The following is a 16,337-nucleotide window of genomic DNA, read 5'->3' as shown; positions in this document are numbered from 1 at the left end:
GGAAAGAGTTAGGCTTTTCTAATGCCCTAAAAGCCAATTTTAGACAAGGCAGGTAGTGAATTTCAAAGTTTTTGAAGGCTATCCTGTCATCAGCTTTTTTAGAAAAAGACAAGGTTCTGGTATGAATCATTTTCATGGCAGCCTTGTACACAGAAATAAATTATTTTCCAAACAGAGCAGTTTGTCCCATATAGGTCTTTATACATCAGTACATCTTGTGTTCCACTCTGAAGGCTTGTTCACAGGGAAAGCTATTCCTGATTAATTCCCATCATGAATGTTTTTACTTCAAATTAGCTAAATTTACACAGGAATACAGCCAGAATTAACTTTTTCAGTACAAAATTCTATCGTAATTAGTTGTTGCAGGTCATCTATAAATCATGTTAATATGTGAGGATGGAGCTGTGGAAGAAGACTTTTAGGTCCACTGTACATGTTACAGGTATTACACAATTAAGTGGAGACCAGCTACATGTGGAAAGTAGCTGTCACAAGATAAAAAGCTCCAACCAGCTATAAAATTAGACCTTGAAAATGTGTACTCACTTTAGAGCTGGTTGCTATCAAGCCTGAATTTCCATGTGTAGCAGGGACTTTCCTGCTGCTGGATGCACCATGCCCAGCATGGCAGCTACAATCCTCAGGGTGTGGGGGTTTCCATGCAGTAGCTGCAATCCCTAGGGCTCTCTGCACCCTGAGGCTGGAGGATTGCAGTGATCCTCTGGCCTCAGGGATTTCCTAGACCCTCAGGGTTGGAGGATCACTTAGCAGCAATCCTCCAGCCCCGAGGATTTCCTGCACCCCTGGGGCAAGGAGATCTCTGCAGTGGCAATCCTCCAGCCCTGGGGCTCTGTGGAATGCCCCCGCACCTTGGAGCCCCTCACCTGGGGTGCATGGGGCTGCCCACTGTGGGAGCTTGTTTCTGCTAGTTCAGGTGGAGCCCAAAATTGGGTCCCCTTGCACCAGTAATAAGGTACAATGTATTCTAATGTATGATCTTACAATTGCACCTCCTGCCATACACATGTGGCATGGCAGGAGGTGCTATTGTGAGAATTGCTCGTTAGATCCCATTGCGCCTTTACCTGCATGTGTAGAGGGGGCCCTAATGTCCACTGTACTGATAGTTAAAGATAAGAGATCATTATATGTTTCTACCCAAGCATTCATAGAGTAGTCTCTTGAAAGAACATATTCCCATAGCTTAATTAAAGTCTGTCTTCCATATCTTCAAGCAATTTGTAAAAAAAAAATTAAAAATCACTGAAGGATACTGTAATGAGGTTCCAAATGCTAGTGTATAGTGAAAAAAAAAGAAAGAAGTGAAAGCCTGTAAGACATTATCTTCCCACAATGTGAACAGCTAAGATATTCTCATTGGAATTTTAGTGGTCTTTGAAAAATATTTTTGTGTCCCAAAATGTCTACATCCTGCTGTAGTTAAAAGCGATTTATGTAACTGATTCTTTAGAAATATAGGACTGCAAGGGCCCTCAGTGTTCATAGGTTTTCTTTAGAAATTTCTTATCTTGGTACAATCTTACTGAATTTTTTCTTTTTTTTCTTATTTATTGCAATTTAAATAAAGAAATAAAGTCTGAAATTTTACAGTACCAAAATTAATAATTTACAATTGAGGTGGATCCAGGGGGTTACAGTGGTGCAGTTGCATCTCCCTTGCACTGCCATCTTGTGGAAGGCATGTCAGTGGCTCCTGTTCTCCATAGCCCCAGATGCCTGGGTCTCTGGAAGAGTCCAGGCAGGTACTGATATCAGACAATGACAGGGGTGGGAGGGTGAGGCATGGCGGGAAGCACTGGCCTGGCAGGGACAGCTGGGGATGGGGTGGTATTGGATGGGGAGCAGACACAGCAAGGATGAACCCAGTGCCATAATTTGGGGAGCAGGCAAGGCACCAGCCCCAGGTGCCAACCTAGTTTGGGCACCAGAATGGCTCCCTCGCCCCTGCAGAGTCCAGCAGCAGCAGCATCCAGATGTTGTAAAAGAGGACCTCAATCATTACTTTTGGCCCCATGGAAAACCAGGGGATCTTGTCCAAACTTCCCTGCAGGTAGACTCCACTATGGCAGCAGCAGCAACACCTAGGAACTGGTTTTGAATTCATGGAGTAGGTAGGACCTTGTCCTCTCTCCACCCCCCACCCCACAGCTTTTATTGAGGGTGCAAATCCTGCTCATTACGTCTCTGGGTAAATCTATCTGCCACCATTGCTGTCCCTGGATGACCTAGGTGCAGAATGGGAGGGGAGCCCCTGAGCCCTTTCTACTGTGTTCCAGCTATGTGGGGTGCCAGGCTTGACTGGAAACAGAGACAGCAACAGGCAAGTTCCCTCTTCCTGCTCCTGTTCCCAGTTGTCCTCATATATGAAGGGGTGGGGGCATGCAGGGAGGAGGCACAGGGAGGGGGCTGCCTGTACAGCTGCTCCCCACACTGACCACTGGGGGACACTTGATGGGGCTGGGCGGGAAAAGGGAAGGAAAGAGGGAGCCATATGCCACCATTGTCTGGCTTCTCTGGGTACTGGGGCAGGGGGAGCCTCAGGGCTGCCTCTGCCCTGGCCTAGGCTCTTTCCAACCTCTGCCTGGTCTCCCCTCCCTCTGGTGTCCCCTGCTGGCCTAGGAGCTGTAGCTTCACCCCAATCCCCACCATCATCTGTGGGTCAGCACCAGTGGCATCTTAATCGTGGGTCTTCTCATGTTTACAGTGATGGAGAAAGAATGATGATTTCAGTGATGGAAATACATCGATAAGTGAAATTGTGGGAGCTGATAGAAGTGGCATTTGTCATGTGATCAGTGCCTTGAAAGCATTTTACAGCCATGCTCTGACAGAAGTACATGGCTTCAGAGTGCTTTAAAAGTGCCCAATTGCACAATAAATTAATCCTCATTAAGTGAGGGTTCAGATGAAGGCACTCCAAAGTGGAGTACCTTCATTAAATTCTGTAAGTCTTTGAGCGTGAGCAGGGCTAGGCTGATGCAACCCAGCTGCACCCCCAGGGCTGTCTGCAAGATGGGAGGGAGCTGCAGGCTGGGATGTGCCCAGCCTGAGCTGGAGCAGGGGCAGGTAGATTGGAGTCATCCCATCTCAGAGGGACTCCAGTCCACTCATCCCCACTCCAGCTCAGGCTTGGCACACCCCATCCTGCTCCCTCCCCTTCCCTTCTCCCCCTGCCATCCTGCAGGTAGCACAGGAGCTGAGAGAGGGTGGAGCTAGGGGAGACAGGCTACAGGCAGGCAGCTCCTCAGCTGGATTGGCTCCAAAGTGAAGCTCTATTCCCCCTCACTGCAACCCAACAGGGAACATCTGTTGGGTTGAGGGGGAGGGGGCAGTCTAACTCATGGCGTTTTCTGTGAAGTGCCATGAGTTAGACTGGGGAGCTGTACATCTGTCAGCACCCAGAGTTAATCTTGGAATCCTGACTTTATATTTATGTTATTTTAAAGAAATCGGAAACCCCAACTTTGAAGAACCCAAGAAAGGAAATAGTTACCCCTACTAGAAGAAAGGACACTCTCAGACAATATTATGTGAAACGCCGCAGTATCCGAGGGAAGTCTCCAGAAGCACAAAGGTAAATTTGCAGATTGATAATTCCCTGAGCTCATTCCACAGAAGCATAATTAATTTTAACAGAAGTTTTATTTTATAAATAAGTATGTTGTTTCTAAATTCATGTAAAAATGAACAAGATCCAGAAAGGGTTTTCTATAACAGCAAAATCACAGATTACCTTTTTCTCTGAGACTCTTGAATGGTGTAATGTGTGCTTCAGATCCTATGAAAAAAACTGCTTTAGGATCCTGATAATAATATTGTAAAATTCAGAGAATGTTTGGAGGCCTTGCCTGATGGTTCAGAAGAGTAGTATTTTTTCACTTGTGTTAACTCAATCAAATTAGTTTACCACAACAGAAAGCCTTGTTTAGGTGAAGGCTAATATTTTTGAAGTTGCACTGGAAAGCTTAGGTTTTCAAGAGTCTAAGGAGAGAATTTCTGTAATTTCCATCATTCAATGTTCAGTCTCTTTTGCTTGCCATCAGAAATATTGAGAGATGACATTGTTAAAGGATAAAAGCATCTTCATATGGAGAAAATAGCAGGTACTGAAGGGTTCTTTAATCTAGGAAAAAATACATAATATGAATGATGGATGAAAGCTACAGCTTGACGCTTTCAAATTGGAAATAAGATACTTTTTTTTTAACGGTGGGGGTGATTAGCAATTGGAACAAACTATTAAGGAAAACAGTAAATCCTCTATTTCCTTATGTTGTCCCATCAATAATGGATGTCATTCTGCAAGTTATGTTAGTCAGACATAATTTAGTTATTGGGCTCTGTTAAGGGGTAACCGGGTGAAATATAAAGGCCTATGAGATCAAACTAGATGATGTAATGGTTCCTTCTGGCCTTAAAATATATGAGACTATGATCAGTAAGATTCATGTAAATTTAGTATTCTTAAACAGGAGGCTGATACCTTCAAATCATTAGATCTTTGTATAAAATAATTCAATGAAAATTAGCAAGGTGATGAATAGGAAGAAGAATTATTTGATTCTATTATAGTGTATCATTACCTTATTTACAGAGAAACTTGGGAAAAGTTTTCCTATTCTTTACCCATGTTGCCCTAAATAACTTCAGACTGGAGCTTCAGAGAAGGTTTCTAATTGTTTGTGGGGGACACTATAGAACAGTCAGCCAAATTTATATATTTTTTGACATCAACACCTCTAACTGCATTTAGGAGCTTTTCTAATTCATTTATGGAAGGTATTATATGATATGGTTGCCTATGAGAAGACGGGACTAGACTCAATGACCTTTCTAGGCCCATGGTCCTACTTTAGGACCAACATCAGGAGTTAACCCTCCTAATGCCTCTTTCAAAAAACTTCTGTCAGGAAAACGTCTTTTGGAATTAGCCTCTCTACACGTAACTGCAGACACAAGCCCTTTACTTGTGGAGTTTAGATACAAAATCCGTCAAAGAAACATAGCTTATAAAAGTATCTTATACATCATACTTTAAAAAGATTTTGTAAATACCAAATTTGGTATTTTGACTCCTCCTCAGTCCATGAATGATAACTTCAGTGAATTTCAGTATTGTGCTTTGAAAACTTATTTTTTCAAATAATGAGAACTTCTACATGTGTCTATTTTTAAGTAGGTTGCCCAAATATTGATAGATTTGACTGCCCTATTTTTTAGTTTTGAGACACTACCCTTAATTTGGTAGGAGCTTATGACATTCCAAAATCCACTGGTATTGGATATAAAGAAAATATAGTGTATCCTGATTCCTTTTTATGTATAATAATTTTTGTTATGGTCTATTTTAATTACAGAGGTGCAAGTAGCTCCAAATACAAAGCAAAATTCTCAAGCAAAACTTGTAAAAATGAGTAACAAATGAGATGAGATGGAGGGATTTGATTAGTCTGCTATAGAACAGAGGTTCCCAAACTTTTTCTTATTGCACACCCCCTTCCAGACTTACTACCTGCCCATGTACATCTACCAGCATATGTTTTATATTTTACCACTTAAATGCCAATTATTATAACGAAAATAAAATCTGTCATTACACATTTTCTCCTGTGTGCCCCCCACAGATGTCTTGCGTACCCCCCAGGGGTCTGCATACCACAGTTTGAGAACCCCTAGTTTAGAATATATCAGGATGTAAATGTATTTGCAAAAGAAAAATGTAGCCTGCCTTGGTTCAGTATTATACAATCTGTAGAAAGGCATAATATGTTTATGAGGTAGTGGAAGGCTGTTGATATGCAACGGTGTGTACACATGTCACATCATTTTCTCTTCCTGCACTGCTTTAAAGCCCTGGTCTAGCTCTGGTAATGTACAACACTGTTAACATATTTTTGTTTAGGAAAATGCAAGAGGAGTTACAAAAAGTAGCTTTTCACACCCTGGTAACACTATTGAATCCAGTTGTTAGTAATCACTTAAAACGAAAAAAATTCCATCAAGCATGTCTTGAGGAGATGCCCTGGAGGTCTCAGATGAATATTTATCTGGCAATTACACAGTTCTGTTTGTTTAAGAAGAAGCTGGAAGATCAACATAATATTGGAGTTTGCAGTTTACAACATTTGAACGGGTATAATATTATATATACAGTAATGTTTAAAATATTGACTGCATGATTAACACCTAACTCATATTTTTAATATGAGTTACAATGGCATAGTCAGTTTGGTTACATGATGGCTCTTTTCCTGTATGCAAATGAATGATCAAAATTAAATTTTGGTAGAATTAATTTTCTGGATATTTATTTGGAAGTTATTATTTATCTTATTTTTACCTGCTTTCATAATGATTTTGTCTCTAATTGTTAGGGACCTACTCAATTCGTGATTTTGTGGATTTCATGGAAATCGTGAAATCAGGCATTGTCTGTGAAGTCAGGCAATGTCCATGAAACCTGCAAAAAAAACCCCAAACAAAACCCCTACTAAAAATAAAATGCTGCCTCCCCAGTGAGCATGAAGGGGAGCAGCCAAGATGGCTGCTGCCCCTGCCCCTTGCCACTGATTAGCTGAGGGATGCGTATAATGCAGTCCCACTCCTTTCCTCCTCTCCACGAATAGGTGGTGAGGGGCAGGACCACATGATAGACAGTCCTTGTAACCAATCAATAGTGAGGGGCAGGGCGAGTGGGGCCCCTTGGCCAATCAGAGGTGTGTGTGGGGGTGAGGGACACTGCAATAAGCCCATGAAAATGGTGGCTGGTCTCGTGATCTGTGTGCAAAATCGGCTGCCCACGTCCTTGATTTGGGTAGGTCCCTACTGACTGTAAGCTGCCATGAACCTTTGCTGGGTAGGGTATCATTTAAATCAGCTAAGAAAGTAAGTCAGTCAGTCTGCTGTAACACAGTACCTAGAGCTTTTTTAATCTTTTTTTTTTTTTTTTTTTTTATTATGACCTGCAGTTATGATGTTCTAGACCCTGAAATTTTCTCATTAAATAATTCTGGTATCATAGTGGTACGGGAAAGACAAGATGTAAACTTAAGAGCACCAAGTTATCCACTGCTTAAAAAATCACATTCAGAAATCACCAAAGGAATAACCGGTAAGAATTAGGAATGGATAAAGAAACTGAATCTGTTTAACCTAGCTTTCTTTATTACTCTATTTAACAAGCCTGGATTTACAAACCAGCTCATATAGGTAGAAATATGGATGAATATGGTATGGTTTGAATGGATTGGAAGTCAGAAGAACCCTGGATTCTATTTCTGGCTTCTTTACTGATTCATTATGTAACACAAGCAAATCACTTCTACTTCCTTACAGAGATGTTTGGGTGAGATCCCCTAGTTTTCCCAGAGGTCAAAAGTAATGATTTTTTTCCTCCTAATAATGGGGGCTTGTAGCAGTACTGGCCAGTAGAATTTTCTCTTCATAGTCTTCCACAGTCTTTGTTAAGAGAAGTTCTTAGCACTGAGGTGAGATCTTGACAGGAAAATTATGGGGAGAATACATAGGAACATAGGAATCTTATTTATTTTTATTTCTCTGAATTTCCATTCAGTTCTGACTGGTCCTAATGTCTGATCATAGGTGTCTCAGGCTTAAGCATTGCCTATCTTCTGCCCAGTAGTATAACTGAAGGGGGTGACTGGGGCTGCTGCTTTTGGGAGGTGGAGAGGGGGGGAGGGCACGCACATATAACTGGTGTTGCCCTATTCATTGCCATGACCCGGAACACAGAGTTGTTCCTTCAGTCCTATACTTGTACCATTGTGCTATTCCTGAATGATGGTCACATGAGATTTTTATTTTGACTCTGGGAAGGTCACATCCACAAACATTGTGACGTTTGCATGTCCTATTGATATCTGAAATCTCCTACTAAATCAATATAGAACGAAGCATAGATCTACTAAGGGGGAGAGGGGACCACACCAAAATGTGGGTTATCTTTTGCCAGCCCACAGTTGAAGCCACATCAGAAGGCAGCAGTGAGCACTACCTTCAGTACTGGTCTAGTTGCATTTGATTCAGCTATCTCCAGTTGTTGTTTATGCCATTTTAATTTCTGTGGTACACACTCTTCAACAGCATGTGTCTTTGGTACTGGTACCAGCATTCAGCTCTTTGTTGGTACCAATGTCCATCCAGCCACAAGTATCTTCATCTTTGGCACAGGCTTTAACAAAATCACACTGATTGGTACCAAAATTCTGCATGTTGGCTTTCCTGCTTTCTATAGCTTTGCTTGCGCTTTTGTACTGGGATCCCACGAGATTTTTTCATGGAATTGATACAATACTCACCACTCATTCCTTTGAGTTTCCCATTTTCAGCACCTGCACAGTCTAATTTTATGATACCAAGCACAGAAGCACCATCAGTGAGAAGCCAATCAGCACCTCCCTTCCTAAACTACTATTCTGTGGCATCCTCTGAGTCTGAGGAACAACTGTGGTCAGTAAGATCCCAGGACCCTTTTTCCTCTGTTCTTACCTCAGGAAAAGGCACTCAATTGTGTGCACACCATGAACAAGGTACTGGCTCATATAAACATCATCTAGATTACGATCAACATTCATTTTTGGCTGCTGGCATTTTATAACTTTCAAGATCCATTTTGTATGTGGTGGGGGGACTTTATCATAGGGGACTTGATTGCTCACTTATTTTTTTTCTCATATTAACTTCCTCATAGCACTTTAGGTAGGGATTATCAAATAAGATCAAAGTCAGGGTCTTTTCCTACTTCTTCAAGGGATTTATGAAATGGAACAACCTGCTTCAGGTAATATTTCATTGTTATTTCCAAATGAGGTGGTGATACCTAAGCTAATTTCTTGAATTCCTGATGATTATAAAGTTTTTCAGGATTTACTGTGGAAAGTAGCAGCAACTCACAAAATTCCCACTGAGAAGGTACAGGAAAGACTGTACAAGCTTCTGCATTTTCTGCACACGTTGGTAGTAAACCAGTTAGCAAATCTGATAAATAAACAATTATTAGACCTTGACTTGATTGTAAAGTAGATGCCAGGCTCATTAATACCATCTTAATTATGCAGATAAGTGGGATTGAGCATTGTCACCTGGCTTTGATTGATTGATTTTTCCATTTACCCAGTACCACAATCCCTTGTAGTTAGCCACTAATGAGAGGCCTTGACAAAGCTGGCAAAAATCTGCTCCTAAAGACAAAGAGCTCAACTGTCTGAATCTCTTCAGCAGAAATTTAAACACTGAACCAGTGGACAAGAATCACAAATGTTAAAGAAATGCTAGCAAATAGGCCTATGTAAACTGGAGTGCCCTGCACTATCATTTTGATGAATGACTAATGGAATAGAGACATCAGTTACATTTACCTTAGCTGAAGGCCAGCCTGTCTCAAAGACTTCTTTTTACATGGACAGCAGATTTTAGGGCAATTGTATTTGTAACCACTACGTCTTTTCCTCCTGATTAGCTTTATGGGCACTCCCACCAACACGATTTGCCATTTTAAAGCTGTAATGTACTTTATAATAAAGTGCTGGTGCAGTAAGACTCCCTTAAAAACTTGAAAGCAATGTTCAGATCTTTAGGAGTTTTTATCTCAAGGCTTCTGAAAAAGCACATCAGGCTACACATGTACTTAAGGCAACCTTCATAATACCAATACAGGGGACCAGAGCTTGTAGCAAAGGGGCATAGTCTCTTCAAGATGAAGCATTTTTCATCCACAGCTATCAAATCCCATGATCTCCCAACCAGAAAATTTGACTTTCTGTGCATAATCAACTCACCTCTTTCTTCAGGACTGCTTTTCATATTCTTATCTTTGACCATTGGCTAGCCATTGGTTAGCTTATTTCCAACATGCCTGGTCCAAAATAATTTCAGAACATTGGATGTTAAAGACCATGGAGAAAGGGTTATATAATACTATTTTTTGTTACACACCCATATACCCATTCCCATCTCTATTTAAAGACTCCTTTAACAAGAGCGTATTTCAAAAGGAGGTCCAATTTCTGATGGTCCTTTGTAAAATAAAGGAGTTACCTCTTCAAACAGGGAGAATTCTGCATTTGAAAGAAGTAAAGTATCAGTCAGAATCCAAGACATCAAGTCAAAGGTTGAGATGAGATCATAGTCAGAGCAAGCCTTTGGTCAAGCTGAGAGGTCCGAGGCAAGAATAGAAGGAATCCAGAACAAAAGCAAACAGAAGCAGGCAAGAGAGAGGAACAGGAGCAATCCTTAACAGGCAGGAGGCAGGAACAGAAGCAGTCTGCAACAGAAGCAATCCATAACAGGTAGGAGGATCCAAGACCAGTGGTCAGAGCCAGATGTCACAAGCCAGGGTTACAGAGCTGAAGTCAAAGTCAGGATCAAGTGCTGAAGTTGACTTAGAGGAGTTTCACGCAAAGAGCACAAATCTGTTCCTTGGACAGCTTGTTGTTGTCCGTTGTGGGCTCATAAAGCCTAAGTGGACAGGGCCCTGTACCTGTACCCCTTAGGGATGACTCAGCCTGAGCTCTGATAATTTGTAGCTGAGGCCTGAAACTGGACCAGCCAAGCATAGGCTTATCACACCTATGTATATTGAAATGAAGTGCCATTCAAAATGCATAAAAGGTCTGTCTATACAAGACAAGTTGTTCACGTGATATCAGACAGTACAACAGCTGTAATTTACTTTCTTGGTATAGATCCATAGTTTTCAAACTTTTTAATGTCACAGAACACTTTCATATCACTTATGTTGCTGTGGAACCCCTACCCTATCCTAAAGACTGACATAAAGGCAGACGACTGAGCTTGGCAATTGTGGTGCATTGCTTCCCAGCCCAATCTCTTGAACCTTCAGTGATCTATTGCAGAACTGTGGGGAATTTTGAAAACGCATTTTGGTATAGAGGACATGTCAGTAGACAACCTGAACAGATGATTTGTGGTCAGTGATGAGTAGTTGATGGAACCCAACTATCATTTATAAATAATAAAAGAGCCTTCTACAAGATGTACTTCCCTCTCAAAGTGCAAGAGTTTCTCCCTTTGCTTCCATTAATGCTTTTAATCGTAGCATAAATAGTAATCTCATATGTGCATGCAATTTGTGGTGTTATAAAATTGCAAATTGGTCACAAAGATGTTCCATATTTATGTAGAACATATTTGTGGCTGGTTTGTATCATACTTTAATTTGAATAGGTGGCATGAGCATGCTGGGACAGGTACCTGAGATTGGGGAGCTGCTCTCTGACCTCGGGCTCCCTGTGCCCATGTGCAACTCTGTTGCATATGTGTCCTTTGAACATGCCAGATGGATTGGGGGAGCCTGAGATTGGGGAGCTGCTCCCTGATCTGGGACTCTTCCCCTAGCATGTTCAAAAGGCATACATGTAGCTGGGCTGAACACATGGCCTCTGAACATGCTGGTAGTTGGGGTATCTGAGATCAAGAAGCTGCCCTCCTGATCTTGGGCTTCGTGTGTTCAGGAACACAAGTAGTCAACAGGCAACCCCTGGATCCAGGACACAGCCATATCCTACCCTTTGAAAAGCATGCCATGAAGTCCAGCATGGGGTTCTCCAGTGCCAGGGTGCATCAGCAGCAGGGTGTCTGAAATTGTGATCCCAGGCTCTGTGTAGTCTGGCAATTTGAGAGGCGTACCATGTAGCCTGGTATTGGGGAACCAATTCCCCAGTGCTGGGCTGCCTGGAGAATCTTTAAAATTCTAGGTACCAGCAGAGCCATGGATTGGGAACTGGGTCCTTGATCTGGGGCTTCCCCTGTATTGGCTGACCTGCAGTAGGATTTGAGGAGCTTTGTCCTGGATCTCAAAAATCACATGTCCTGCCATGTATGTCTGGCACTGCAGGACATGCAGTTTACTGTGATCCAGGATAAAATTCCTCAGCTCCCATTGTACAATTAAATTAATACTGCCAGGGCACTAAAACTTCTTTGTATTCTTTCACCCCATAGTCAAAGGAGTTGTAAAGGTTACTGCAATCCTGTTAGGGAACCTGCCCCGTTATAAGACTTAAAAGAAAATGCATGGGAGATGATTCTCAGCAGTTGCTTCTCAGCTCTGGAACTCCCTCCTCTTTGAAGTCCACCAGAGCTTGACCCTGCAAGTGTTTAGCAAACAAAGCTAGGCTGGGATATTGTTTAGGGTATTTCTGTTTCATGTTGATACTCTAGTTCTCTTTTAAATTGTTCTGTTTTATCGCTCATTCTACTGTTTTATAAATTATTTTGCCTTCAGTGTAAGCTTCTCTGACCCTTTGTTGGGAAGGGTGGCATATAAATAAATCAATGAAACCTCATTCTCTCTAATTTTATGGGTGACAGATGCAGGGGAAAAATGTGCTTTACCAGAAGAAACAGCACGTTAGTTGTACCTGGCTCTGCAGCGTCTGTATAGATTGGGCACTTCAGCAGGGCTTTTTGGTGCTTTTATCCAACGTTGATTTCATCATCTATTAGATAAAAGTGCCAAAAAGCTCTGTTGAAGTGCCCGATCTATGCAGACGTTGTGCAGACCAGGTCCAACTAATTCCTGTTCTGGGCAGGTGCTGGGTTTGGTGCTGGGGTGTGCAGAGTTTAAAGTTAAGCACGATTTTTTATGTCTGTAAGCAGCCTTTGAGCCTATCACTGCATGTCCCTTTCTGCATCTCTGTGGTGATGTCCTTCATCTTAGATAGGTGAGTCAAATATCTACCATGATAACAAAGCGTCCTTACATTTGTCATTCCTAAGGACAGTATTTCCATGTTTCTATACCTAAAATTTCTCCCTTAATTAGATAATCTTACAGTTTCATGTTAATTGACCCATTTATTTTCCTGTATTTTTCTCAAAACCACAACACGGAGAAAGCCATAACAAAGTGCACACTCTGAATATATGCAACTGGGAGAACTGGGAGGCATATGTACCTTTGGTTTATGTTGAGATCCATCTTGGTGGAATTAGGTATCTTTACCACTCTTTGTGGCTTATTTTAGGAGGATTAAAAAGGAACCTAAAGCATCTCAGAGAATATCCAACTTGATATCACAATATATAAGATATATGAGTTGGCTTGGAAGTCACTTCTAGAAAATGTTTTGGCTCATTCAGTCCACCCCTGGCATTTCCTTAATCTTAGTCTTAATTTTGCTGGACTGAGGCATCAGCCACCAGGTTCTCTATTAACACATTTAAACTTCACACAAAGGGAAAAATAAATCCTTTCCCCTCACTTCCCCTCAAATTGCCACCAGAGGAATTTTGGGAAGCCGATGAAAGGCCATTTTCCTAAAAGCTTCAGCTCTTCAGGGAAGGAAGGCTCATGAACTGAAGAAAAAAGTGAGTTTGATTAGGAACCCAAAGAAAGTCGTGGGCATACCACTATTTTGTTTAAACCAGTTCTTCCATCCCCACCCCAGTGAAAACGTATTCTGGTGTTCTAACTACTATCTCGTTAGCTTTACCATTTCCTCACTTCTGACCATTTAAGTGTAACAAAACTTTAACTCTTTGGTAATCAGGATTTTCATATGTTTTTTGAGAACTATAACTCAATTTTAATTTTCCAATGATCTTTTCACCTTCAGATCATGGTAAATCTTCTGAGAACAGTGTTAAAATGAATGAAGTAGATACTCCTCGAACTCAAATGACAAATTCAGAATTATCTCTTCCAATTTCCACCAAAGAATTTGACCAATCTGCATCCAGTGCCAGTTTGTTAGAGCATTTCACAAAAACCTTTCTGTATTTAAGAAGAGCAGTGGTAAGATACAACTTTGAATTAAGATGTTTTCTATTATGCTACAGCTTTTGAAAAAATGAATAAATACATCCCCCATTTCCTTAAAAGCATTTAAATAGGGAAAGTCCAGTGATTTTTCATCCTAAGGAAAACATTCATATACTGTATATCAGGGGTCAACAACCAAATGGTCTGTGGGCTGGATCTGGCTTACAGAATTGGAGCTTCAGCTGTGCTCCATGACAGGGGCTTTTACCTTTGCTCTGCAGCCCTGCTCTGTGGCCAAGTAGCTGGAAGCAAAACTTGAACCAATGGCAGAAGTTAGTTTTCATTGGAAAGGCTTTCCTTTTTTCTGCCAGGATTTCAGTTGGTACCTCATAAAATGATTGATGCGTCTCAAGTCCAATCTTATTTAGCTACTATTTCTATTTTGCTGTACACATCAACCGAACTATTTAAATTCCACGTGCAAATGAGCGTCAGTCTTCATTATTGGTGGTGTCAAATTCAGAAAAAAGTCATATATAATCTGATCCTTGGTTCAATTTTCAGATCTAGCTGGGGAAAAAAATCTTATAACTTATAAATTGGCTTGTGCCTCTGCTTCTTCAAAAGTTAAGATGGTGTATTGAGATTTATCAGTTCTGTGCTTCACTGTGAAGCTCAATTACTTGATTTCTTTTTTTTGAAGTTCATAGAAAGTTCTACAATATTGCTAATTATTATTTATTTGAATTTTAATAGTATTAGTAATATATTAGCATTTATTAGTTTATTGAGTAGTTTTATCAAAACCTCATATTTTAAAGGGTGACTTCAAGATAAGCTTTTTAACAGGAATAAATCTCTGATCTTTAATTTTGTTTTTCTAAAATACAATTATATTTTGAAAAATTATGTATAGGTTCTTGCTCATCGTGGTAGCCATTGGACATTGCTTCAAAATGCTTGCCGAGAACTTTGGAACTGTACCCAAGAAGTAGAAGTAATTGCCAGACATTCAAATTCTCTCCCACTTGCATTTCCAATTACCAGAGGTATTCTTATCAACACCATATGGTTTCCATTTTATTTGGCATCAGATACGATTCTTGATATGATGAATGAACTGCAAACTGGTAATTCTCTTAAGGTAAATGTGTGTATGTTGTTATAGTATGTCCATTAGCGAATACTTTCTTGCACTTATACTGACTTTGGTTTCTTCAAACTACTGCCAATAGAATTGCTTTTAGAGAAATTTATTTCTTAACTTCTAAAAGCACCTTAAACAGACACTGAGCTAAATGATTCTCATAAGTGTCTGTATCAATCTTGCAAGTTTTTTTTCCTTTCAGTTTTTGTTTTCACTAGGGCTCGGTGGGAAATGATTTACCGTTGTGCAAGCAATTTTGAGATCAAGAATATTATGTTCCTATCCTGACCCAAACTGAAAAGTGAAAAATTATGCAAACAGAAATGCAAAAAAAAATTATGTTGGGTCAATTAAAATGTTTTGATATTTGACAGTTTTTGGTTACATTTTTATTGTATATTAATTTTTTAAAACAAAAAGATGTTTTGAACAAAAGAGGAACTTTGAAATGCTGGAGTAAGATCGATTGACCATTTCTAAGATTGTTTTTAAAGAATATATATTTTGAAAGATTTCATGGAAATCAACACTTTAGAAAAAATGTAGACAACGTTTCTTGGGTGAATCTGATATCTTTTATTAGACCAACCCAAGTAGTTGGAGAATAGTTATTAAGCAAACTTTCAGGTTCAAAAACCCTTCGTCAGGCTAAGGAAGTTTCAGCAGTTGGTGTGTGCTCTTCCTGGATGGAATGAAAACGAAACAAGCCGGAGGCTGGGCTGGGGAGTCAGTTGTCAGGCAGATTATAATGTATCAAAAATCCAATATCTATATTTAGTCCATGATTTTTAGTATCCAGGAGGTTGATGAAATGGAGCTCATAGGCTCGTGTCTGGGAAGTGTTGTGTAAGTTTCCCTTGAGCATCAGGACTGAGAGATTGGAGAGAGAGTGGCCCTCCCGTGAGAAATGTGCCCCCACCGGTAATTGGGTGTTTCTGTCTTTGATGGATTTCTGGTGTGCGTTCATTCTGGTGCGCAGTTGTTGTTCGGTCTCTCCTACATATTTTCCATCAGGGCATTTGGTGCATTGGATGAGGTATATTACATTTCTGGAGGTGCAGCTGTAAGATCCTGGGATGCTGATGGCCCTGTTGTGGGGTGTAGTAATAGTGGGGGTGGTGGAGATGTGTTGGCAGGTTTTGCATTTCTTGTCATAGCACGGTCTGGAACCTTTTGGTGTGTTCTGGGCTTGAGGAAGTTTGCTTCTGGTGATGAGGTTAGCAAGGTTCGGTGCTTGTTTGAAGGCTAGGATGGGTGGCTCTGGGAAGATCTTTTTAAGAATAGGGTCTTTTTCTAACATGGGTTGCAATTGTTTGAGGATTTTCCGTACAGGTTCAAGGGAGGGGTGATACGTCATAACCAGTGGTGTGCAATTTGTGGGGGGTTTTCTTCTGTACTGCAGCAGTTCTTCACGTGGTATCC

The 16,337-nt window shown here is 40.8% G+C and overlaps 1 protein-coding gene across 1 annotated transcript in view; it reads left to right on the top strand.

Annotated features, from left to right (window-relative positions):
* CFAP54 (cilia and flagella associated protein 54) overlaps positions 1-16,337 on the top strand; it is a 231,349-nt gene that overhangs the window by 101,380 nt on the left and 113,632 nt on the right. The window contains exons 32-37 of the mRNA XM_025213430.1: positions 3,471-3,598; positions 5,927-6,157; positions 6,993-7,135; positions 8,373-8,573; positions 13,623-13,801; positions 14,685-14,912. Of these exons, the coding sequence (XP_025069215.1) occupies positions 3,471-3,598; positions 5,927-6,157; positions 6,993-7,135; positions 8,373-8,573; positions 13,623-13,801; positions 14,685-14,912 (1,110 nt within the window). The remainder of the gene's footprint in view (positions 1-3,470; positions 3,599-5,926; positions 6,158-6,992; positions 7,136-8,372; positions 8,574-13,622; positions 13,802-14,684; positions 14,913-16,337) is intronic.

This window comes from Alligator sinensis, unplaced genomic scaffold, assembly GCF_000455745.1.
Source record: "Alligator sinensis unplaced genomic scaffold, ASM45574v1 scaffold154_2, whole genome shotgun sequence".
NCBI lineage: Eukaryota > Metazoa > Chordata > Crocodylia > Alligatoridae > Alligator > Alligator sinensis.
Note: the sequence above shows the minus strand (reverse complement) of the source record. Positions and strands in the feature narration are given on the sequence as shown.